The sequence below is a fragment of the Eulemur rufifrons genome, chromosome 30, assembly GCF_041146395.1.
Source record: "Eulemur rufifrons isolate Redbay chromosome 30, OSU_ERuf_1, whole genome shotgun sequence".
Taxonomy (NCBI): Eukaryota; Metazoa; Chordata; class Mammalia; order Primates; family Lemuridae; genus Eulemur; species Eulemur rufifrons.
In genome coordinates, this window is record NC_091012.1 from 131,305,764 (window position 1) to 131,329,482 (window position 23,719).

Below are 23,719 nucleotides of genomic sequence, written 5' to 3' on the forward strand. Positions count from 1 at the left end.
AGTATGTAACCTTTTGTGATTGGCTTTTTCACTCAGCCTAATTCCCTGGAATGTCAAGTTGTTGCATGTACCAATAGTTTCTTCCTTTTTATTTCTGAATAGTTTTCATGGTATGTATATACCACAGTTTGTTTAACCATTCACCAGTTGAAGGACATCTGGGCTGATGTCAGTTTTGGGCTATTACAAATAAAGCTGCTATGAACATTCACAGATGCATTTTTCATCTAACATTTTGTTTTGCTACTAGTATATAATCTCCCCTTCCATTGATTAATTGCAGATAATCAGTAATTTTGCAAACTTTCCCACTAAGGTCTATTGGCTTAATTGATCTATACTTTTGAAGAATGTATAATTTCCCTTTAGAGATTGTGAAGTATTTTTTTCAACAATATAATGAATTTTACTGGTTTTTCTTCTAACATATTTTGCAAAGCAATTCTCAATAGGAATCTGTAAATGACCTTATAGTTACAGACCTTTCGATGACTATGATAGCTTTACATCAATGCCAGTTTCCTCTTTGTAATAATCAAACTAAACAATCTTGCTGTACCTCCTGCGCCTCATAAATATGTATTGGGAGACAAATTTTCCATCGGATATATCTATATGCCTTCACTAAGGGCCAGAGAACATGTTACAGGTTTGAAATTTGTGCCCTTAGGTCTTTCAGCATAGTATAGTAACAAAGTAATTTACATTCAGCCACAGATATACTGCAAATTTCCAATTTAATGGGGAATTCTATTTTCAAAAACCATTACTAATCCTCTTAAAAGTGAAGCATGCTTTTGCCGTGGTTATTCACCTGCCGTCTCTTGGCTCTAAGCTAACCCCCTTTTGGGGTGGGGGTGGAAGAAAAAAAATAATAAGGTAACCCCTTTTTACTCTGTCCTGTGACACTGGGGCTGGTACTCTACAAACTGTTTTTTCTAATTCCTGTGCCAGTTGCCTTCCTGTTAGGTTCTTTTAATGCAAGTTTCTAATGGGAGATTGAAAGAGGGGAGAAAAGACTTCTTGTTGCCAGCTTCCACCACCAGCCCCCCCCCCCACTCTCGATGCAGCCTCCACCTTCTTTCATCCTTCCTAACATCACCAACCCATATTCCCACAGAGCCACCAGCACCAACCAGCCACACCTTCCTGGGTGGTCTGAGCCTGAGCTGAGCAGTGCACCCCTCAGACATCTGAACATCCACTGTAGGGAGAGCCAGCCAGCCAGGTGAGGTAGCCACTATGTACCAAATTCCCTGTATTGAATCAGCTCTATTTGAAATACTTAGCATGGCTTCTGTTTTCCAGAGTGTCATAGCCTTTTTATACAATTGCAAGCAAAATTTTGCAAATTTTTTAGTATCTTATCTATGCTCTCCAACTCTCCAACTACAAAGGTCATGTTCTTTATTCAGGGTAATCTGTGGTTGAATTCAGGACTTGGAGAGGGAAGGAGGTAGGGTTTTAGGCAAATATCAGAGTTTTTTGTTAGGAAGCAACAAATGGACTCCGCCTAACTTAAGCAAAAAGGGAATCTATGAAAGCATGTGAGGAGAGCACAGAATCAAAGGAGTCAATTTGGAAAGGGTGGGAACCAGAGCCATTCCAGAGATCTAGGATACAGGAACCAATGGATTGTACCTTTAGGGACTGTATCTTCAGGGTGCTTCACCAGCAGGAATCTAAGGAAGCCACATTCCAGGAAGGGCATGGCCCCCTGCAGTCAGGTGCCTACCTCTGGGTGCTGGAAAGCGGGACATCTCGATAGACAGTCCTCCCAAACTGTAATTGGTTGAGGAAGACTCGTTCACCCAAAAGAAATCTATGTTGTTTCCTGGAGAAGGAAGAATGGATGGTGGTCAGCAATTACAATAAACATACCCTACAGTACACTTCAAAAGAGGTCTTCAGTTATAAATTAGAACGCACTGTATACAAAAGCTTTGACTAAAAGAACACTGTATTTGGGGTGGAACACCCAGGGCAATGTTTCTAGGGGAAGTTTCCACGGTTAGGAGAAATAAGCTTTAGTGGTCTAGTGCACAGAATGGTGACTATAATAAATGGTAATATATTGTATATTTCAAAATTGCTAAACAAGTAGGTTTTAAATGTTTTCACCACAAAAAACAAGCATGGGAGGTGATAGATGTGTTAATTAGCTTGATTTAATCATTCCACAATGTAAACATGTATCAAAACATCACATTGTACCCCACAAATATATATGAGTATTCTATCAATTAAAAATAAAATTTAAAAAAAAAGAAGGTTCTGAATGTGAAGCCTTCTCATCACTGCTTATGGACTGGGACAAGCCCAGGAAGAGTTTCTTATTCATTATTTTTCGTTTGACAAATATTTATTTACTACGCCCCAGTGAATCTAAGTCCAAGCCTCAGTGATTCTGGTCTAGGTCATTTCCTTTATTCACTGTAACCAATGCGGAGCTCATGTTGCTTAACATTAACAGCTAGCATGGCAGGGTAAATTGGCCTTTTAGAAACCCAGAAAGACACCCCACAAACGTTCAATGTCAATGCATTCATAAGCATAAAGCAATTACTTCACTTTACCTAAGAAAATATCATAGTAAATAAAAACAAAGTACAAGTTCAAACAAATACAGTATGTTTTCTATTATAATAATTTTCCTTCAACTCCCTCTTGTACAATTGCATTAAACAATATTTTAAGAGAAATTACTTAGAATTCTATCACACTAAGACAACTTTTCATTTGTATTACTCTACTACCATTTATTTTTATCTAACATACATGTTTTTTCCTGTTTATATGAGTAATGTGTGTCTACTGGAGAAAATTTTTTATGAAGATAAAAAAATGAAGATATGAAGAATAACAAAACAATCATCCATACACCAGTACCAAGAGACAAAATGGCTATAAATATTTTAGTGTATTTTCTGCACTCCTAATGATTTGGATGAAAACAATTTGGCCAGAAACAAAACTGGTATTCTTAATGCTACTCTTTTGCTTGTATAATTTTCAGATTTTTCTGTAACAAGCTTTGTTTTTGTAATAGGAAAAACAAACAATAAAGGAATGTGTAAAAGAGCAGGATCTCTGTGTGTCTTGTTCATCCAGCTATCTCCAGTTCCCAGAACACTGCTTGGCACACATCAAGTACTCCAAAAATGTTTTTTGAATGCCTGAGATTTTCAACCCAAAACTAGTGAGACACGGTTGCTAATGAACATGGAATCACTCTGCAGGTTATGTCTGGGTATTATTTTCGTCTCCGATTCCTTTTAGTAAACAGTTCATTCTATCACATATGATCACTTTTGCTGTCTTAATATAAGACTGATTAAATCCAAATTTCAACTCCAACACTCACTAGCTATGTGACCTTGGCAAGAAACTTCACCACTCTGCCTCACCTTCCTCACCTGGTAAGCACTGGTCCAGGTGGTGGGAGCAAAACAAAACAAAGATCCCATCCTCAAATTTACATTCTAGTGTAGGGAGACAGTCTATGAGGAAACATTTGTCAGGTGGTGATAAGTGCTATGAAAAAAAAAGAAAAAGAAAATAGAGTAAAGGGGATGGGAAGTGATTACTTGTGGGGGAGGATGAGGGTGGGTTGCTATTTTACAACAGGTGGTCAGGGACAACTAAAGGTTTAAAAAATATCCTAGTGTAGTGTTTTTCAAACTTCAAGTTGTGACCAAGTGTGATGGAGGGCGATCTTCATTTAAAAAAAAAAATGAAGTAACATTCATGCTTTGTGTGTGCATTTGTTTGTGCATTACTCAATTAGCTGAGGCCAAGAGGGACAAAAAGACAACTGCAGAAAAAGTGCCAGAAAAGATGAGGACCAGAGCAAAGGGGTTGGGAAGAAAGGCAAAATGAAACTGAAGACTTAAGCAATGCAAGAGAGAAAACCGGTATCACTGTTTTTTCATGTAAAAAAATTACCTGATGGGAAAAAGACCAAAAAGATTAAGAGAGAGAAAAAACAGATTCAACAACAGAAAAAAATCCAAAGATAACGAAATATGCTGTATGTGATACTTTCAGATTAAGTGTATGATGGTGTGTGAATATTCCCAGAAACTCCCCAAATATATGCTCCATACTTCCTTCTCTGACTCTCAGCAAGGGAGACAGCATAAAGATTTTACAGCCATATCATCCGGGAAGATTTCTTTTCTTTCAGTCCTTTAAACATTTATTTTAACAGGTTTTGGAAATCATATCTACCTATCAGAAATGAGTAAATTGTACGAAAGACAGGCAGGAAATCATCTCCCAAGCTTTTTCTTGCTGTGCACATGAAGTTCCCATTGAAGCAGAGCTAGAACACAGTGGGCAAACTACAGTCCTCCTAGCTAAATCGAAGTCACCTAGTGTTTCTGTATGGCCCTCAAGCCGAGACTGGTTTTTCCACTTTCAAGTGGTTGAAAAAGATCAAAAGAAGAATATTGTGTGACCCATGAAACTACATGAAGTCCAACTTTCAGTAGTGTCTACAGTTTTATTGGAACACAGCCAAGTTTATCCATGGTGTCTGATCGCTTTTGCGCTGCAATGGGGCAGAGTCGAGTAGCTAACCCCAAAGCCTAAAATATTTATTCTCTGGCTCCTTTTAGAAAAAGTTTGGCCAACTAGTGTTCTACAATATGAAGGCTGTACTGCTTAAACACCCTTCCAACCCTCCTCCTTCTCCCGCCACCCGCTCAGCTTTAGTCACTAACAAGATTCCTGGACCTGACATGGAGGGATGGTGTTATAATAATGGATTGTATCACATCGGACACCAGAAACACGAGACAGTAAATTTCTATATAAGGGAATGTGACTGGTTGTGCCACTGCCCAGATTAACGTCTGGGTTTGCCTCCCAGTCAGAAAAGTGGGCATCACAGCGGCATCTGCATGATTGCGTCTGAGCATGAAGGCACTTGGAAAGGCACCAAGGCAGCAAATGTTCCGGGGGTGCTTTTGCAAGGGGAGCCTCTCTCGGAGTCTGGACCTAGATTGCGGTTCCTTTTGCACGTAGGCACCTCGGCCACCTCCCCCCACCCCATCCCCTCTGCTCCTGGCCTTCATTTTCTTCTCTCCATTACCCTTTTGGCCTTGCAGCTTGCTTTCTCCTCATTCCTCCCCAACCCTCCCAGCCCGCCCACTTCCCCACTCCCCGGGGCAGAGCAGGTCTCAGGTAAGCTGGCCCGGGTCAGCCCAGCCCAGCTCTCTCCAATTTTGCAAGCTTAGGCTAGGGTCACCCTGGGACCCCTGCAGGTGAGAAGAATGACTCAGCAGGGGCCCGGGCTGGAATGAGTTAGGGACGCTAGTGCAGGAACAAAATCCCCTGCAGCAGTAAGAGGCTGCCAACCATCATTTTAAGGACCCAAACGTGCAAACTAGAGAAAATGCAATTCAAGTTAGGTTTGGACTGTCGGCGGCCTGTGCCACCAGGCTGCATGTTTAGCCTAACAGGGAGGCCCAGCGGCTTCTGCAGCCAGAAAGCGCCCGCGGCCTCCGCAAAAGTCGCCTTTGCCTCCAGCAAACCCCACCTCGGCCCGACCGGGACTCAGGAAAGGCCAGTTGGCTGGAGTGGAACCTTTCAGGGCTGCAGAAAATTGCATGTCCGTGATTATTTGGGAGACTTTGAGAGCACAGTAATCTCTCGAGAATAGCAACCATTTTCCTCTCTCGCTCTGAGATTTTGCTTGGCTATGCCGTGGCAGCCTCCCTGCCCCCCTCCCACCCACACCGCCGCTGCCGCTTCTAGCAACCACGCCCCGCGGGCCCCAGGGCTGGCCGCCACAGGGCTAGCGGCCCCCGCGCAGGCAGCACGCCGCGCCTCCATCCCCCCGCCCCGCGCGCCCCCACCCGCCCCCGCGGCCGGCCCTGGGAGCGCCGGGCGAGTCCTCGCGCCTGCGCCTCACCAACTTCCTGCCGCGGAACGCCTCGCCTACCTTCAGAGGCTCGCCTCCGAACGCCTCGTGAAACCCGCCCGCCTCACGTCATTGGTCCGGGCGCCGGAGCCGTTGGCTCCCAGGCCCGCCTCTCACTTTTCCCAGAGCTGATGCGCCTGCGCTCAGCTGCCTGGGCGGGCTGGGAGGCGCGGGTTGAAAAGTCTCGTTCCAAGTTTGGAGAGAGAGAGAAGAGCGCCTCAGACCTCGGTACCCGCGAGCGGGGAGGAGGCAGGGAAGAAGGACGCAGCGCCTGGGGAGCACCCGGGCTGCGAGACGGAGCTCAAGCTTCGAGAATCAAGAGTGTGTGACGTGCCTGGGAAAGGCAGGAGCGCCAGCGGTCGGGCTGCTCTTGGCTAGCGAGGGGAGTCCGAGGCGGCGGCGAGGGGCAAACGACCCGACGCAAGATGGCGAGTAAAGAGAGTAAGAGGCCCTGCGGGGCGGCGCGCGTCGGGACCGCGGGGGGCAGCGGGCGCGCGAGGCCGCGGCACGCGCCGGCGAAAGGCGCGAACTGGCGTGAGGAACGGGGGGCGGGGCCGGGCGCGAGGCTGGGCGGGCGCCTTGAGGGGCCTGCGCGGGACGGGGCCGCCGCGAGGAGGGCTCAGAGCACTTCCGGAGCCGGGCGCGGGGCCGAGAGCTGGGCCCCCCTCCCCCTTTCCCTCCTCCCGCGGCTGCGTTCCCTCCGGCGCCCTCAGCCCCGGGGCGGAGGCGGGCGCCACCGCCGGGAAGCGAGCACGGCGGCTCCTTCCACGCGCGCGTCGACCGCCTCGGGGTCGCGGCCCTTGGGGGGGGCGGGGCGCTGGTTCTGGAGTCCGCTGGCCTATGGCTGCCGACGCGGGTGTCGAGGGAGCTGGGGCCTCTCCTGGCGGGGGATGGAGGGAGCGGGCCTATAGGTTTCTGCTGCACGTGGATTTATCTCCCCAAGTGGATTGTGCACCCCCTCTACATGCAGGTCGTCATCTTAGAACAGGTGCGAATGGCTGTAACGTGCTAGACAATTTCGATGTCGGTGTAATTACCCAATTTGGTATACGCAGGAGGTATTGATCTCGAAGGGGAAAAAATAAGCTTCCTGGTGTTATTTTCTCCACGTTCTGGAAGAGCAGTTAGTTGTTGGTGTCCAAATTAGAGGTAAAAGGAAAGAGTGGGTGAGGTGTGGCCATCTTGAGGTGACCTCCAGTATCTGTGTACAGATTCTGACTTGGATTTCTTTTAAACACTTAATCGTATGGGCTTTCTCCAAATTTCAGTGTTTGAAGATACTGTGGAGGAGCGTGTCATCAATGAAGAGTATAAAATCTGGAAGAAGAATACACCGTTTCTGTATGACCTGGTTATGACCCATGCTCTTCAGTGGCCCAGTCTTACCGTTCAGTGGCTTCCTGAAGTGACTAAGTAAGGGTTTCTGGCAAGTTGTATTTTGCTTAAATTTAACTGTCGTACGGAATTTCCTAGTTTTGGTGTTTTATACATAGAACACAAGTATGTAATCAGCCCTTGGATGAGGTGGCAGGTGGTTTTTGTTTTCAAAACTTACGTGATTTGTCAGATGATTTCTGATGTATAAGTGCGATTTTAAAAGGGGAGAAAGTATCTGTTGTGAGATTAATGGCGTTTGGACGAAAAACTGGATTTATTTGACATTTCGTAGGCTTAAATGTAGACCAGCATCTCTCTGGGTTTCAGACTAATGCATTTCTTTAAAAATTTTATTGAAAAATAGCATATATACAGAAAAGTCAACAAATCATGATCATATGGCTTGATGAATTTTTACAAAATGAACACACGCATAACCAGCACCCAAGATAGATACGCTTTAATTGGCAAAGGGAAAGAGAGGTTGGCAACAACTGACCATGGAAAAGGTGGTGTTATTGGCTTATAGTATGGAATACACTTTGAGATTGTTGTTAGTCTTCTTAAGAGTGTTCTTTTTTTGTGAGTTCTAAAATTTTTCTGGTAATAATTGCTAGCGTTTATTGAGCATTTAGAACGGGGCCTGACATATTTGAAGAGTTTTACATTCTATTATTTGGTGTAATCCTTATAACAGTACTATGATGTAGGTACTTTTTATCATCCTTGATATATCGATGGGGAACCTGGGTTCAAGAGGTTAAGTGCCATGCCCAAGATGAAACAGCTGGTAAGTGGTGGCTTGGACTTACCAACTCAGACCTGTTGGCTCGAGACTTGAGGCAACCCCTGCATTGTACTACAGTTCTCATACATTTGTACCTTTTCTAATGAGAGCTTGGCCATGTATTCCAAAAGTATATTAAAGTTGTGTGTTGTGTGCATATATAATTTAATGAGGATTAACTCAAACTCTGATGGATTTTACATAAAATTACTCTTATAATGGCCACATTCTTCATATGCAAACATTAACTTCCATACAGGTAGGGACTTCCCTTGGGGTTCTCAAAAATCTAAATGTTGTAAATGTGGAGATGTGGGAAGAGCAGAGAACTAAATGATGGAAACTTCTAAGCATTGACATTTACAATTACCTTTGAACAGATTTACAAATAGAGCATCATATTATACATTTGTCTTTTTGTCTTCTTGTTAAGCAGATTTAAAATGTGTTAATTTACCTTTTCTGGGTCTTTTTGACCTATTGTAACATAGTAGAAAAGAGCAGAGGCTTTAGGTTTGAGTCTTGCTCCTGCTTTTTATTAGCTTTGTGAACAAGGGCAGGTTGTTCACTCTCTCCCCAAGTTGTCTGGTCTGTAAATGGAGACGTTGGTCGTGCTGATTGCCTACACTTGAGGGAATTAAGATCATGCATGTTAAAGTGCCCGGTGCAGCATACTTACATAGGTAAGTGGTGACTGATGTTGATTCTCCCACCCCTTCCGGTTCAGAAATCGTTTGTTAGGGTTGAAATAGCTCTGTGCTTCTACATTTAGATTTTAGTGAAAGCTACTTACTGAAATTTTTAAAAGTGTTATCTATAATGTATTTTGTTTAAAGGTTTTAAAGATAATAGCTCTATATGTTCTTAGGCCAGACAGATTGCTTTTATATTAACACTTAGGAGCTTAACAGAAAATGCTTTAATTAAATTATATATCATGGTGTTCTTTGTATACAAAGAAGTTGTGGGACGTGCAGTGGCTCGGAGAATGCAAGAAAATGCCAAGCAGCCTGCATTCTTGGATACTGAGGACTGTTCTGTGGTGCTTTGCAGGGTTCCATATAGGATCTGAAGGAACTGTGATTGTGTTTTGTCACCATACAGAACAGTAAAAATGTTGGCTATTCTCACTGCTCCTACTCCACCTCATATGCCCTTCTTCTGCCTATATACAACATGCTTCCTAATGAGTGCTTGGACTTGCTAATCTGTTGTCCATAAATCGAGTTAGGTAATTGTCCAAATAATTGATTTGGCTTTTAAAGTTTTTATTTAGGTATCTCTAAGAAATTGGTTTTTACCCTGGGTATTGTGGCACACTGCTGTAGTCCTATCTACTTGGGAGACTAAGGGGAGAGGATCACTTGAGCCCAGAGAAGTTCGAGTTGAGCCTGGGCAACATAGCAATACCTTGTCTCTTTAAAAAAAAAAAAGAAAGAAAGAAAGAAATTGGTGGGGTTTTTTTTTTGGACGGAGTCTTGCTCTGTTGCCTGGGCTAGAGAGCTGTGGTGTCAGCTCAGCTCACAGCAACCTCAAACTCCTGGGCTCAAGCAATCCTTCTGCCTCAGCCTCCCGAGTACCTGGGACTACAGGCATGCACCACCATGCCCGGCTAATTTTTTCTATATAGATTTTTAGTTGTCCGGCTAATTTCTTTCTATTTTTAGTAGAGACGGGGTCTCACTCTTGCTCAGGCTGGTCTTGAACTCCTGACCTCTAGCGATCCTCCCGCCTCGGCCTCCCAGAGTGCTAGGATTACAGGCGTAAGCCACCGCGCCTGGCCAAGAAATTGTTTTTTTAAACTGGTAGACAGTTATTTCATATCTCTTGTGAAATTTCTTAAATATATTGAGACTAACTTATTCTCTACCTAAAAAGTTTTGTCATTTTTAAAATTCAGACAGTACAAAAGTGTATAGAGTGAAAAATAAGTCCCCCTTCTACATCCCTTACTCTCCTTAGTTCCCTTCCTCAGAGCAGAGGGAGTCATTGTTTTTAATTTCTTACCTGTCCTGCCAACATGTAGAGGTACGTACTTATATCTTCTTTTTTTGTGGTAGAAAGTTCTTCACTTGAGTTTTTCAGTGGAAGTGTATATTGGAGACTTTCCTATCAGCATGCTAGATATGCTCAATCTTTTTAAGGGTGCTATAGAATTTTATTTATGGATATAGCATATAATTTATGTCACCAATTCCTTACTGATACTTATGGGTTTTTTGGTCTTTTGCTGCAACGAACAGTACTGCTGAGAATAATCTTCTAATAGGCTGTACGTTTGTGATGGTTGGGTGAATTTCCTAGCAGTGGAGTTACTGGGTCAGGATGCTGGTACTGAAAATGGATAGGCTCTTTAGACTCTTTTACCATTTGTACTTCTGCAGCCTTTAGGTGTATCCAGTATTGGAGGAAAATTAGTGTCATATTGATTGGTTCAGGAAAGTGGGCTATGTTTTAATGATGGAGGTAAAAGGATTTGTATTAAAAAGAAAAGTCCTTATATGATGATCAAGTTAAGGGAAAGTAGAATAATTGAATTTGATTCAAGAGGAATTTTTAAGATCTTCTAGTCCATCTTGGGACAGTGCTCCTTAGAAAGGGCCTATGATACCCCATCTCTACTAAAAATAGAAAGAAATTATCTGGCCAACTAAAAATATATATAGAAAAAATAAGCTGGGCATGGTGGTGCATGCCTGTAGTCCCAGCTACTCGGGAGGCTGAGGCAGTAGGATCGCCTAAGCCCAGGACTTTGAGATTGCTGTGAGCTAGGCTGACGCCATGGCACTCACTCTAGCCTGGGCAACAGAGCGAGACTCTGTCTCAAAAAAAGAAAAGAAAAGAAAGGGCCTATGATAAATTGACCTGTTTACCTGTAACTTTTACCTGGGTGGTCTTATTTTCCTGCTTAACTCCACAAAAATCAAGTCATTTTTTTCCTTTTATGTCAGTCCTAACATTGCTCTGTGGTACTTCCTTTCTCTCAAGCATTCATATTTCTTTTCAAATATTTATTATGAAATATGTTTAAATTCCCTTTCATTTTTTTTTTTTTAAGAGATGAGGTCTTGCTATTTTGCCCAGGCCAGACACGAGCTCCTGGGCTCAAGCAATCCTTTCGCCTCAGCCTCCCAAGTAGTTAGGACCACAGGTACCTGGCTTTCCCTTTCATTTTTAAGCCACTATTCTCTGTAAAGATTCATTTTGTTCAGGTCCTCATAAAGTACATTACTTAGAACCTGATTGTCCAAGTGTGGTGTTGGTTAAAAATAAATGGGCGGCGCGCACCTCTATTTTCAGCTACTCAGAAGGCTGAGGTTGGAGCATCATTTGAACCTGTAAGTTCAAATCCAGCCTGGGCAGTGTGGCAAGACCTACTCTAAAATATATGTGTGTGGGCACTTGGTCGTGCACATTGCTCACCCCCCACATATAAAGACCATCTAGGCCGGGCGCGGTGGCTCACGCCTGTAATCCTAGCACTCTGGGAGGCCGAGGCAGGTGGATTGCTCAAGGTCAGGAGTTCGAGACCAGCCTGAGCGAGACCCCGTCTCTACTAAAAAAATAGAAAGACATTATATGGACAACTAAAAATCTATATAGAAAAAAAAAATTAGCCGGGCATAGTGGCGCATGCCTGTAGTCCCAGCTACTCGGGAGGCTGAGGCAGTAGGATCGCTTAAGCCGAGGAGTCTGAGGTTGCTGTGAGCTAAGCTGACGCCACGGCACTCACTCTAGCCTGGGCAACAAAGTGAGACTCTGTCTCAACAAAAAAAAAAAAAAATAAATAAAGACCATCTAAGATGGAATTAATTACCTTTTTTGATAGTCACATCATATTCTTGGCACACTGTATGTATCAGCTAAGACCCATGTCTTTTTCCAAACAAGTTGCTATTGCTTACCTATGACTGCCTTGTTCTGTTCTTGGGGGGTGGGGGGAGTGTGTGTTTTTGGTTTTTTCTTAGTAAAAATTCATCTGGTTTTTCTTAAGTTATTACTGAATTACGTGCCTAGAAGTAACCTTCAAACCTTTTTTTAAACCACTGAAGTCTTTGTACTGCTAAAATTTAGAAATAAACAGGTAAGTGGCCTAACTTACCTGGTGTTGAGACCCAGAGCACTGCTTCTCAGTCCTCTACATTGAAGTAGACTATGGAGCACAGTTGAAAATTGCTATTCTAGATAATGCAAATGGGAAAGCCTTGTTGATAGCTACCAATGCAAAAATCACCAAGGTGCCAAGAGGCATTGGCAAATTCTTTGGCTTCAGGGTGAGTCTCCACAGAACAAGGTAACAAAGACCCCTTGGTAAAATGGAGAATGCTCATTTCATAAACTTTAGGTGTCATAAACATAAGTGAGGGGTTTCCCATTATGCCATTGGCACTTAAACCCATTATTTAGGTGGAAAAACTGAGGCCCCAGGGAGGTTGAGATTTAAGCAATTGCATATAGCTAATTTAGTTTGAGCGGGGATTTAAACCCAGTTTTTCGGCTGAACACTATTCTTTCCATTCTACCTTGTTGCCTCTTACTAGGAAATCAGAAACATGTAGTGTATTAAAATAAGACTATAGGGCCGGGCGCGGTGGCTCACTCCTGTAATCCTAGCACTCTGGGAGGCTGAGGCCGGTGGATTGTCTGAGCTCAGGAGTTCAGACCAGCCTGAGCAAGAGTGAGACTCTGTCTCTACCAAAAAAAAATAGAAAGAAATTAGCTGGACAACTAAAAATATATATAGAAAAAATTAGGCCAGGCACGGTGGCTCATGCCTGTAATCCTAGCACTCTGGGAGGCCGAGGTGGGCGGATCGTTTGAGCTCAGGAGTTCGAGACCAGCCTGAGCAAGAGCGAGACCCCGTCTCTACTAAAAATAGAAAGAAATTATATGGACAGCTAAAAATATATATAGAAAAAATTAGCTGGGCATGGTGGTGCATACCTGTAGTCCCAGCTACTCGGGAGGCTGAGGCAGGAGGATCGCTTGAGCCCAGGAGTTTGAGGTTGCTGTGAGCTAGGCTGATGCCACGGCACTCACTCTAGCCCGGGCAACAGAGTGAGACTCTGTCTCAAAAAAAAAAAAAAAAGAAAAAAGAAAAAATTAGCCAGACATGGTGGTGCATGCCTGTAGTCTCAGCTACTCGGGAGGCTGAGGCAGAAGAATTGCATGAGCCCAGGAGCTTGAGGTTGCTGTGAGCTAGGCTGATGCCACGGCACTCTAGCCCAGGCAACAGAGCAAGACTCTGTCTCAAAAAAAAAAAAAAAGTCTATAGGCAGAAGTTTTTTAGGTGGGAAATCATGGTTTATGATTATGGATAGGGATCAGTGATGGACTCTTGTATAGATATTTGTCTTTATTTACTGAACTGGGTGTACTTTTCCCAGAGTGCTTCTTTAGAAAAGGTAGTTTTCACATTGATAATCAAGACAGGAGGATGGCTCTAGGAAAGAAGCAGGCCCTCTGCATACATGTTGTGGTTAGATTATTTTCTTACATTTGCACATGTGGGGATTGTAAAGTTGGTAACCAGAGTGGGAGCAGGTACATAGTTAATGCTCAGTATATATTTGCTAAAGAAATTTTAGTACATTATGAGGGAACTAGATTGAATTTATTATCAACTGAAGATTTCTTGTAGGATTAGCATGACTTATGTTCTTTCTTAAACAGACCGGAAGGAAAGGATTATGCTCTTCATTGGCTAGTGCTGGGGACTCATACCTCCGATGAGCAGAATCATCTGGTGGTTGCTCGAGTACATATTCCCAATGATGATGCACAGTTTGATGCTTCCCACTGTGACAGTGACAAAGGTGGTAGGTATACTATATATTCCAATATTGACATCAAAAGGAGTATGCCTCTTTAAAAGCTTATGCTATTAAAGCTTTATACTATTAGCTTTTGGCCCGACAGTTTAACTTGTTAGGCTTTATCCTACAGAATTACACACATATGTGCAAGGATTTCGTAGTAGTATTTATTATTTGCACGATTGAAAAATTAGGATCAACATAGCAACCCAGATGTTGGTTCATAGGAAATTGGTTAAACTTTTTATGGTATGTTTCAAATACTACTCAGCAATTAATAAGAATGAGAAAAATCTGTATACGTTGGTATGGCAAGGTATCCAAAATAAATTAAGTGAATAACTGGTATGTTTAATTACTATATTCCATTTTGGTAAAAGTAATATGTGTTGGTGTATGCACAGAAAAAAATCAGGCGTATATACCAAAAAGGTAACAGTGGGAATTTTTGGTGGGGGAGAGGGGCAATGGTAGTATGGTTAATTTAGGGGTTGTCGACGTCTTTTTAATGTCAAACACATACTCCCTGTTTTGGTATTCCCATGACTGCCCCAAGTTTTGCTACAAGGACTCACAAGAGCAAATTATACTTGTGGCTAAAGTTTGTTACAGTAAAGAATACAGAACAAAAGGAGCAGGAAAAAGATATGCATGGGAGAGTTTGGGGAGTTCTGGCACAAGTCTTATCCAAGGCCACACAGGATGTGCTTTCTCTCTGGCAGCAAACTAGAGGGACATGTTTGAAATGTCTCTGCCCAGGGAAAGCACATTTGGGTCTCTGGGTCTGAGGCTTTCTTGGGGGGCTGGTTGTGTAGGCACATCCTGCTAACAACCAGCCATGATAGTTGAAGCTTAGGACCCCAATAATGAAAGTAGGTGCGTATCATTAATCTTGATATTTGTGCAAAGCAACCCTGACAAACTGGTACAGCATGGTCCATTGCTCCAGGTGTATACTACAAAAGTTATCATCCATCAGTGACAAAGAACATTCTGAGGTGCGTGTTCCCAGGAGTTGGCTAAGGGGCAGGGGCAATAATGGCCCCAGTGTCCCTCAGAGATGTGAGGATTAAGCAACCAGACCTGCTGGGTTAACTCTTTCTTCACAGCCACAAAGGGTTTGATGATTGTATATTTTCTAAGATTTGCTTTAGGTTTTTTCTTATTGAAAAGAAAATATCATCTAGTGTAGTGATACTGCTGGATTGTATGGTGTATTCATTGTTAATTAAAAATAATACAAAACTATTCTCCAAAGGGATTTACCCAGTTTACCACTCCCACAACTTACAGTTCATTCCTCCACAACCTTACACTTTATTTCTGTAAATATTATTGTAATCAGAAAAATTTTAATGGCTTTTAGTCCTGAAATATATACTTACTGGGCGTTCAGTATAACAGTCTCTATAATATATAGATATATTAAATTATTAAAGTTACACATCCAGTGTATTATATTCTAACAAGTGGCTGAAATAATTCACAGTTAACACTTTTTAAAATTTTCAGTTATTGTATTTTTTAATAGATATTATGGTCATTAAAACAGTGACTTTTCAGTCTTTTGAGTTTGAGAAAACAAAACTCTGTTCAAAGTAAATTGTACCTGGAAGCCCAATTTTTTAAAAAGGAAAGTTATTCAGGTTATTTTAACTAAAAGAATTTGGAAACTTGAGTATCTTTGTAGCAGAAGGGTTAGAACCACTGGAGACCACAAGGATGGGATGTTGAAAGTCAAAAGGAGGGCAGATTTGGAGCAGTTTCAGGAGGTAGAAAATGACAGGATCGGGAGGGATGGCCTTAGGATGCTGAGGCACACTTCTTGTGTTGACAGGATGGAAAGTGCTGAGAGAGAAGTAGGTGCTTTTGCATGTAGTCATGTGAGAGTAGTGGGTGGAGAAGCTTTGGGCTTATTGTGTGGATTGGGATATGGTTTTCAGCCACGCTGAAACAGTGAGCTGTGTTTGCTGCAGAGAAGAATGGCCAGATGCTGCTGATACTAAGACATGGGAGCCAGTGTTCCTGAAGCATTCCCGTATAGCAAGAACTGGCTGGAACCGAGAAGTGGTTTACTCCTTTTGGTCTGTTTTCTCCAGACCCCAGTCTATTTTACTTCTTACCTGCCTAGCTTTGTTAGGCATTTGAGTTAGTGGTCCCTGACCTGAGACACAGGATGAGCTAAAGAATGTGCAAAGAAGAGACAATAAAGGGCAGGAAGAAATAACAGAATTGCAGTGTGAATGCTGCTAAATTTTTTAAGTGTCAGCAAGTAATTCAAGTTTTTATCTGTGAGCACAAAAAAGAATGTTCTTGTTGGTGCTATCTGCTTAGATGTTCTCTACGTGTATTCTTTCTGTGAACATCTTGTTCTCAGAAGTTATACTTTTTATGCAGCTTTGTTACTTTACAAGGCCTTTTTCATAACTTCTCAACAGTATAGTCTTATTCATATATAGCAAGAACTGGCTGGAACTGAGAAGTGGTTTACTCCTTTTGGTGTGTTTTCTCCAGACCCCAGTCTATTTTACTTCTTACCTGCCTAGCTTTGTTAGGCATTTGAGTTAGTGGTCCCTGACCTGAGACACAGGATGAGCTAAAGAATGTGCAAAAAAGAGACAATAAAGGGCAGGAGGAAATAACAGAATTGCAGTGTGAATGCTACTTTTTTAAGTGTCAGCAACTAATTCAAGTTTTTATCTGTGAGCACAAAAAAGAAAATGTTCTTATTGGTGCTGTCTGCTTAGATGTTCTCTACTTGTATTCTTTCTGTGAACATCTTGTTCTCAGAAGTTATACTTTTTATGCAGCTTTGTTACTTTACAAGGCCTTTTTCATAACTTCTCAACAGTATAGTCTTATTCATATATAGCAAGAACTGGCTGGAACTGAGAAGTGGTTTACTCCTTTTGGTGTGTTTTCTCCAGACCCCAGTCTATTTTTACTTCTTACCTGCCTAGCTTTGTTAGGCATTTGAGTTAGTGGTCCCTGACCTGAGACACAGGATGAGCTAAAGAATGTGCAAAAAAGAGACAATAAAGGGCAGGAAGAAATAACAGAATTGCAGTGTGAATGCTACTTTTTTAAGTGTCAGCAACTAATTCAAGTTTTTATCTGTGAGCACAAAAAAGAAAATGTTCTTATTGGTGCTGTCTGCTTAGATGTTCTCTACTTGTATTCTTTCTGTGAACATCTTGTTCTCAGAAGTTATACTTTTTATGCAGCTTTGTTACTTTACAAGGCTTTTTTCATAACTTTTCAACGGTATAGTCTTATTCATGCACCAGATGGAGAGGTTAACCTTGGCACCGCACTGGCAGTTAAACCAAGTTTGCTAGCAGGGTCAACGTGTATCTTAGGGACGAGTGGGGGTTAGTCAGCTTAGGTTTCTGAGTTGAGGATGTTTCTGACTTTAAACTCAAAAAGTATTCATAGTCATGAGGGTAAAACCTTTCCTGTTTGGATGAATCCTAAAATAAGATGCTAATTCAGTGTAGCACTTCCAACTGAGTTGTATTTGTGCTAAAAAGCTGTTGGTCTGTTTATTTTGTGGTTATTTGAAATTTTAGAGAATAACTATCTCATCTTTATAACTGAAAGAGGCTAGTTTTAATTGTTTTAAATCTAAGATAGAACTGAATTAACATGCCATAAGGTAGTTATCAATATTTTCCAGTGTAAGTGGTCTTTAAGAATGAATAAATTCCAAGTGAAGGGTAGACCCACATTTTTGGGTTTTCTCTCTGTGTCATCAATTTGTGTTGTATTCTGTCAGGTTAAAATCTGTTGGGTTGATTAAACCAAGCAAATTGTGAATTTTAATGCCGAGTGTATGTATGTGTTTATTTCTTTCTCCTCACATTAGAATTTGGTGGCTTTGGTTCTGTAACAGGAAAAATCGAATGTGAAATTAAAATTAATCATGAAGGAGAAGTAAACCGTGCTCGTTACATGCCGCAGAATCCTCACATCATTGCTACAAAAACACCATCTTCTGATGTGTTGGTTTTTGACTATACGAAACATCCTGCTAAACCAGGTATGTAATAACAAAGTCAAGCCATTACTTGAGTGTTTTTCTTGATGCAAAATGGTAATGTTTTCTAGGTCATTCAAAGTAGTATGTATACTCTATAATCTTTAAAGGTTTAAAAATTGCTTTGGGGGTCCCATACCATCCTCTAGTTCAGTGATTTGCCATAAGAGCCTAATAGCAGCTTATAATCATGGCTAACTAAGTTTTATTACAGCAAAGGGCCCAGAGCAAAAGCAGGAGGGAAAAGATACACAAGTGAAGTCCAGAGAGGTCAGCCACAGGCTTCTGAGCCTTTTTCCGCCAGGGCCCCACAGAACATGCTTTGTCTCTAGCAGCAAATCACAGAACACATGCTAAATGTCTCTGTCCAAGGGAGCCTGTTGAAGTCTTAGGGTCTGAAGTTTTTATGAAGGCCTGGTCACATAGGCATATCCTGCTCTGTGACCAGCCATGGTTACAGAAACTCAGGACCCCAGCAGAGAAGCCAAATATATCATGAATCTTGCTAAACAGTCCTACAAGTCTTGACAAGTCCCTACAGTATGCCCCACTGCTCTGGGTGTGTACAGTTTCATCAGTCAATGACATAAAGAACTTCCTGAGGGTCACGTTCCCAGGGGTTGGCCAAGGGTCATTCGTGGTTGCAGGCTACCCTAGAGGGATGCAAGGACTGACCTGCTGTGTTAGAAATATTTCTAAAAATGGACTAGGGGTGGGGGGATGGGGTTACTACTACACAAATTTGTGGGATAGCTATAATTTTAGGTATTTTGTGTTGGAGATAAATATTAGGTTTTCCAAAGAAACCAGTCATTTAATAGTCATGAGGCTCAGTTTGCATTGAGTATTTAAAATGAAGCAGAGAGAACCACTTTTCAAAGTGGTTATGGGTCAGACCAAGTCCTTGTTCAAGTGCAGTTGGCTGTTATGGCTCATTCAATGAAGGAGTGAGAATTTGCTCTCACCAGTTCTGATAAACGTAATAACTTAGTAGCTAATGTATTTCTTTTTTTCTTAGACCCAAGTGGAGAATGTAATCCTGATCTTAGGTTAAGAGGTCACCAAAAGGAAGGCTATGGTCTTTCCTGGAATTCTAATTTGAGTGGACATCTCCTAAGTGCATCTGATGACCATGTGAGAAAACATATTCTTTGTAATTTGCGTGTTTACTGAGAGTTAAAGTGTCAGACAGCTCTGCACTGAAGGAGCACTGTATAGATGAAAAGTTTTATAAGATAATACTGCTGATTATTGTGATAACATTTTCTCAGAATTTAGAGTGATGGTTTTCAGACTGCCGTGTTACGAGTCTTAGGATTCCACAAAGCTCTTTTAAAGCAGCCTTAGAATGGAGGGAGGGTGGGCAGAAGGCCTCTCATTATTTAAAAGAGGATCTCTAGGCTCTTATAATGGAAACTGTATAGAGTGTAGGGCCTGATTAATAGAAAGTATTTTCTTAGTTTATTTTTTAGGTGTACAATTCAGTGGGTTTTAGTATACTCACAAAGGAGTGAACCCAATGCTACTAATTCTAAAATATTTTCATCAAATATCCCAAAAAGAAATTCTGTACCCATTAAGCAGTCACTCCCTGTTCTCCCCTTCGCCTAGCTCCTGGTCACCACTAATTCATTTTCTGTCTATATAGTGTTCTCTTCTTGACATTTTATATAAATGGAATCATATAATATGTGGCCTTTTCTGTTGGGCTTCTTTCACTTAGCATAATGTTTTCCAGGAACATTGCTTCTACTTCATTCCTTTTTGTGGCTCAGTAATGTTCCATTGTGTGGATATACCACAATTTGCTTATCTATCATTTGATGAAGATTTGGGTTATTTCTGCTTTTTGGTTATTTTGAACGATGTTGTTATAAACATCAGTGTACAAGGCTTTGTGTGGATGTATGCTTTCATTTCTCTTGGGTAATTACCTAGGAGTTGCATCATATGTTAACTCTGACTTTTTGAAGAACTGCCACACTGTTTTCCAAAGTGGCTGCTCATTCTACGTTCCCACAAGCAGTGCATGAGTGTTCCAGTTTCTCTATATCCGCACCAACACTTGTCTGTCTTTTTTATTACAGCAGTCCTAGTGGGTGTAAAGTGATATCTCATTGTGATTTTCTCCTATCCTGTGGGTTGTCTTGTCTTGTCTTGTCTTTTTTTTTTTTTTTTTTTTTTTTTTTTTTTTTTAGAGAGTCTCACTCTGTCACCCAGGTTGGAGTGCAGTGGCATGCTCATAGCTTAAATTCCTGAGCTCAAGGAATCTTCCTCCCTTAGCCTTCTGAGTAGCTAGGACTACAGGCAGGTGTCACCACACCCAGTTGATTTTTAAATTTTTTTTTTTTTTTTTTTGAGACAGAGTCTCACTCTGTTGCCCAGGCTACAGTGAGTGCCGTGGCGTCAGCCTAGCTCACAGCAACCTCAAACTCCTGAGCTTCCTACTGTCTCAGCCTCCCGAGTAGCTGGGACTACAGCATGCACCACCATGCCCGGCTAATTTTTTCTATATATATATATTTTTTAGCTGTCCATATAATTTCTTTCTATTTTTAGTAGAGATGGGGTCTCGCTCTTGCTCAGGCTGGTCTCGAACTCCTGAGCTCAAACGATCCACCCACCTTGGCCTCCCATAGTGCTAGGATTACAGGCGTGAGCCACCGCGCCCGGCCTGATTTTTAAATTTTTATTTTTATTTTTATTTTTTTTAGAGATGGGGAATCTCTCTATATTGCCCAGGTTAGTCTTGAACTCCTGGCCTCAAGCAGTCCTTCCTTCCACCTTGGCCTCCCAAAGTGCTGGAATTACAGGCGTGAAACACTGCGCCCAGCCTCAATGTTTTTGATGTTGTCCTTTGAAGCACAAAAGTTTTTAATTTTGATGTCCAGTTTTTGTATTTTTTGTCACTTGTACTTTTGGTATCATCTAAGAAATCATTGCATAAACCAGCGTCGCAAAGACTTACACCTATGTTTTCTTGTAAGAATTTTATACTTTTTGCTCTTACATTTTAGGTCTTTGATCCATTTTGAGTTAATTTTTGTTTATGATGTGAAGTAGGGGGTCCAACTTCATTCTTTTGCATGTGGGTATCCAGTTTTCCTAGCACAATTTGTTGACAGACTAATCTTTCCCTATCGAATTGCCTTGGTACTCTAAAGTATTTAACAATTAAAAGTACCGTATGAATGCAAAGCGATCGTGTTAACTTATTGTAGATCGGTGTTTATGGCATTCTTATCATAGCACATGTAGCTTGGCCAGAGTTAGCATTTCATATCAACTTCATGAGAGTAGGTTCCTTGCCTGCTTCCTTAGGATATCTTTGTGCCTAGAACAGGGCCAGTCACTTGGCAGACCTTTATATTTTTGTTGATTGCGATTCCGGTTAAACTACTTGAAGTATTGAAAGTAGATAATTGCCTCAGTGAAGGTTCTTCAGTTGTAAGCAGCCACGACCAACTCTGGCTGATTTCAGCAGAAAAGGAATCTATTGGTGGAGGAGCATTAGGTAGGGTGGCTCACAGAATTGCTGTGATGGCTAGAGAGTGAGGCTTAGAAAACTGCCCTGAAAGAAAGAGGAGAGGCCAGAACCATGACCCAAGTCAGGCCAGTAAAGACATCACTGTGGCTGCCCTGGAAAGTGGATATTGCTGCCCCCAGTACCCCCAACATCAGAACAGATTGTCCCATTGCTGTTTACAATTCAAAGTCTTGGGGGATGACGGAGCCTGTGTCACACTCTTGCATCCCAGCTGCTAAGGAGGCCAGAGAAGCAAGCATCTGCCTTGGTTTTCCAAAAATAAGCTTCTTCCCTCTAAGTGTATGTGGGATGGTTTCCCAAATAGGGAAGGCGAGCTGTACTGAGTAACCTAATTACTAGTACCTTTTGAAGACACCGGGCTGGAAATTGCTGATAATAATAATAGCTGACATTTACCAAGGGCTCCTCATGTGCCAGACATCATGCTAATCTTCCCAGGGTCATTCTGAGGTGGGGAGCAGGGGTGATGGCAGGAACTCCACACGTTCCTTTCTCTTCGGTGCATATAAATTGGACATCTGAGTGTATAAGTAACAAGAGACTAAGGGCATATGTATTGTGTAAAGAAAAGGTTTTGTTACTGGGAAAATGTGCTGGGAAATAGCTTTGTTTCAGAAACTCCTTCATATAAGTGACTTAGAAAGAGATGAACCCGTATCAGTGCCAGTGGAATTAAAAGTAGTGCTTATATACCTTGGTGGAATTACTTCTTATTTTAAACCATTGAATGGGAATCATTGCCCTATAGCTTGCGGTATTTTTTCATTAAAAACTTAAGACTTTCCTCTTAACTCTTTTCATGATAGGATGTCAAGAGAAAACCCAGATCATGAAGCCTCATGATTTGTGGGCTACTGTGATCTTTGAGGCCCGGGGAAGGCCCTGTGACCTCTCCTTGGGCTCTGCTGATGTTTCGAAGAGTACACTGTGGGGATCTGTCTGTAGGCCCCAAGCTTTGTCCTCTCTGAGTAGACTAGTAGAGGTTTTTGGCCCAGGGTCATTCAACCGTCAGACTTCCTGATGTCTGTGGTGGTTTCTGCCATGAAGTGAGAGACTTGTCCGAAAGGCTTTTGCTTTCTAAGAGGCACATTTTAGTTTTAATTCCTAGTCTTCTCAACCCAATGTGAATTTTTAGGATGTGCATTTCTGTTTGGTAGATACTGAGCGCCTGACTCTCAGTGATTTGTTGTGTCATCTAGATGAATTTTAGATACTTGAATGTCTGAATGTATATGAAGGTAGAAACTCCAACGCAAGTGTCCCATGCCTACCACCATACTCAGTCTTCCCCTCCCCTCATTACAGTGGAGTTTCCTTCCCCTCTGCATCTGACATGGGGGCTGCACCCACACTCTACTGTTTGTTTTATATTTCCTCTCCCTCCCGTTTGTTTCTAACTTTTATATATAGTCAAATAGTTTTGTTTCTAATGAAGGTGTTTGAAATAAGGTATTAGCATTTAAGTTCAGTCTCTTACAGCTTTTGTTCTTCCCCCCCTTCTCCCTCAGACTGTCTGTCTGTGGGATATAAACGCAGGACCAAAGGAAGGCAAAATTGTGGATGCTAAAGCGATCTTTACCGGCCACTCAGCTGTTGTAGAGGATGTGGCCTGGCATCTGCTGCACGAGTCATTGTTTGGATCTGTCGCTGATGATCAGAAACTTATGATGTAAGGTGGAAAGTTCAATGGGATTGTGTTAGATGGGTGACTTGAATGACAGTCAGTGATTGTGGTGGATTGTGGTCTGATTTCCTTTTTTAAAGTTATGGCCTTAAAAAAAAGAAACAAATAGCTTCAGGTGGGGTGTAATTGCCATACAATAAACTGCACATATGTAATGGCCTTTATACATAAGTTACTGTGCTATATGGAAAAACACGGTTTATTAAAGAAAAAGAAAAATAGGTATGTAAATGTGAAGGAATGTGCTTGGTAGTGGTAAATATCAAAACTGAGATCCAGAGTGCCTTCACTTGGAGGTCAGGGAGGAGAATGATTTCATCAGGGTGTGGCCACGGGGCTGCATTCAACCACCTATAATACTTTTTATCTTATAAACCAAGGCCGGGCGCGGTGGCTCACGCCTGTAATCCTAGCACTCTGGGAGGCCGAGGCGGGAGGATTGTTTGAGCTCAGAAGTTCGAGACCAGCCTGAGCAAGAGCAAGACCTCGTCTCTACTAAAAATAGAAAGAAATTAGCTGGACAACTTTTTTTTTTTTTTTTTTTTT

The 23,719-nt window shown here is 42.0% G+C and overlaps 1 protein-coding gene across 4 annotated transcripts in view; it reads left to right on the forward strand.

The window, feature by feature from the left end:
- The first annotated feature begins 6,041 nt into the window (after positions 1–6,041).
- RBBP7 (RB binding protein 7, chromatin remodeling factor) overlaps positions 6,042–23,719 on the forward strand; it is a 28,029-nt gene continuing 10,351 nt past the window's right edge. Inside the window, exons 1-6 of one of the 4 annotated variants that reach the window (XM_069462792.1) lie at positions 6,042–6,367; positions 7,195–7,339; positions 13,764–13,909; positions 17,772–17,945; positions 18,961–19,076; positions 22,998–23,158. In XM_069462792.1, the coding sequence (XP_069318893.1) occupies positions 6,352–6,367; positions 7,195–7,339; positions 13,764–13,909; positions 17,772–17,945; positions 18,961–19,076; positions 22,998–23,158 (758 nt within the window). In that variant the 5' untranslated portion in view covers positions 6,042–6,351. Of the gene's footprint in view, positions 6,368–6,541; positions 6,915–7,026; positions 7,076–7,194; positions 7,340–13,763; positions 13,910–17,771; positions 17,946–18,960; positions 19,077–22,997; positions 23,159–23,719 lie in introns of those variants that run through there. The other 3 variants (XM_069462794.1, XM_069462791.1, XM_069462795.1) reach the window with 3 other exon arrangements.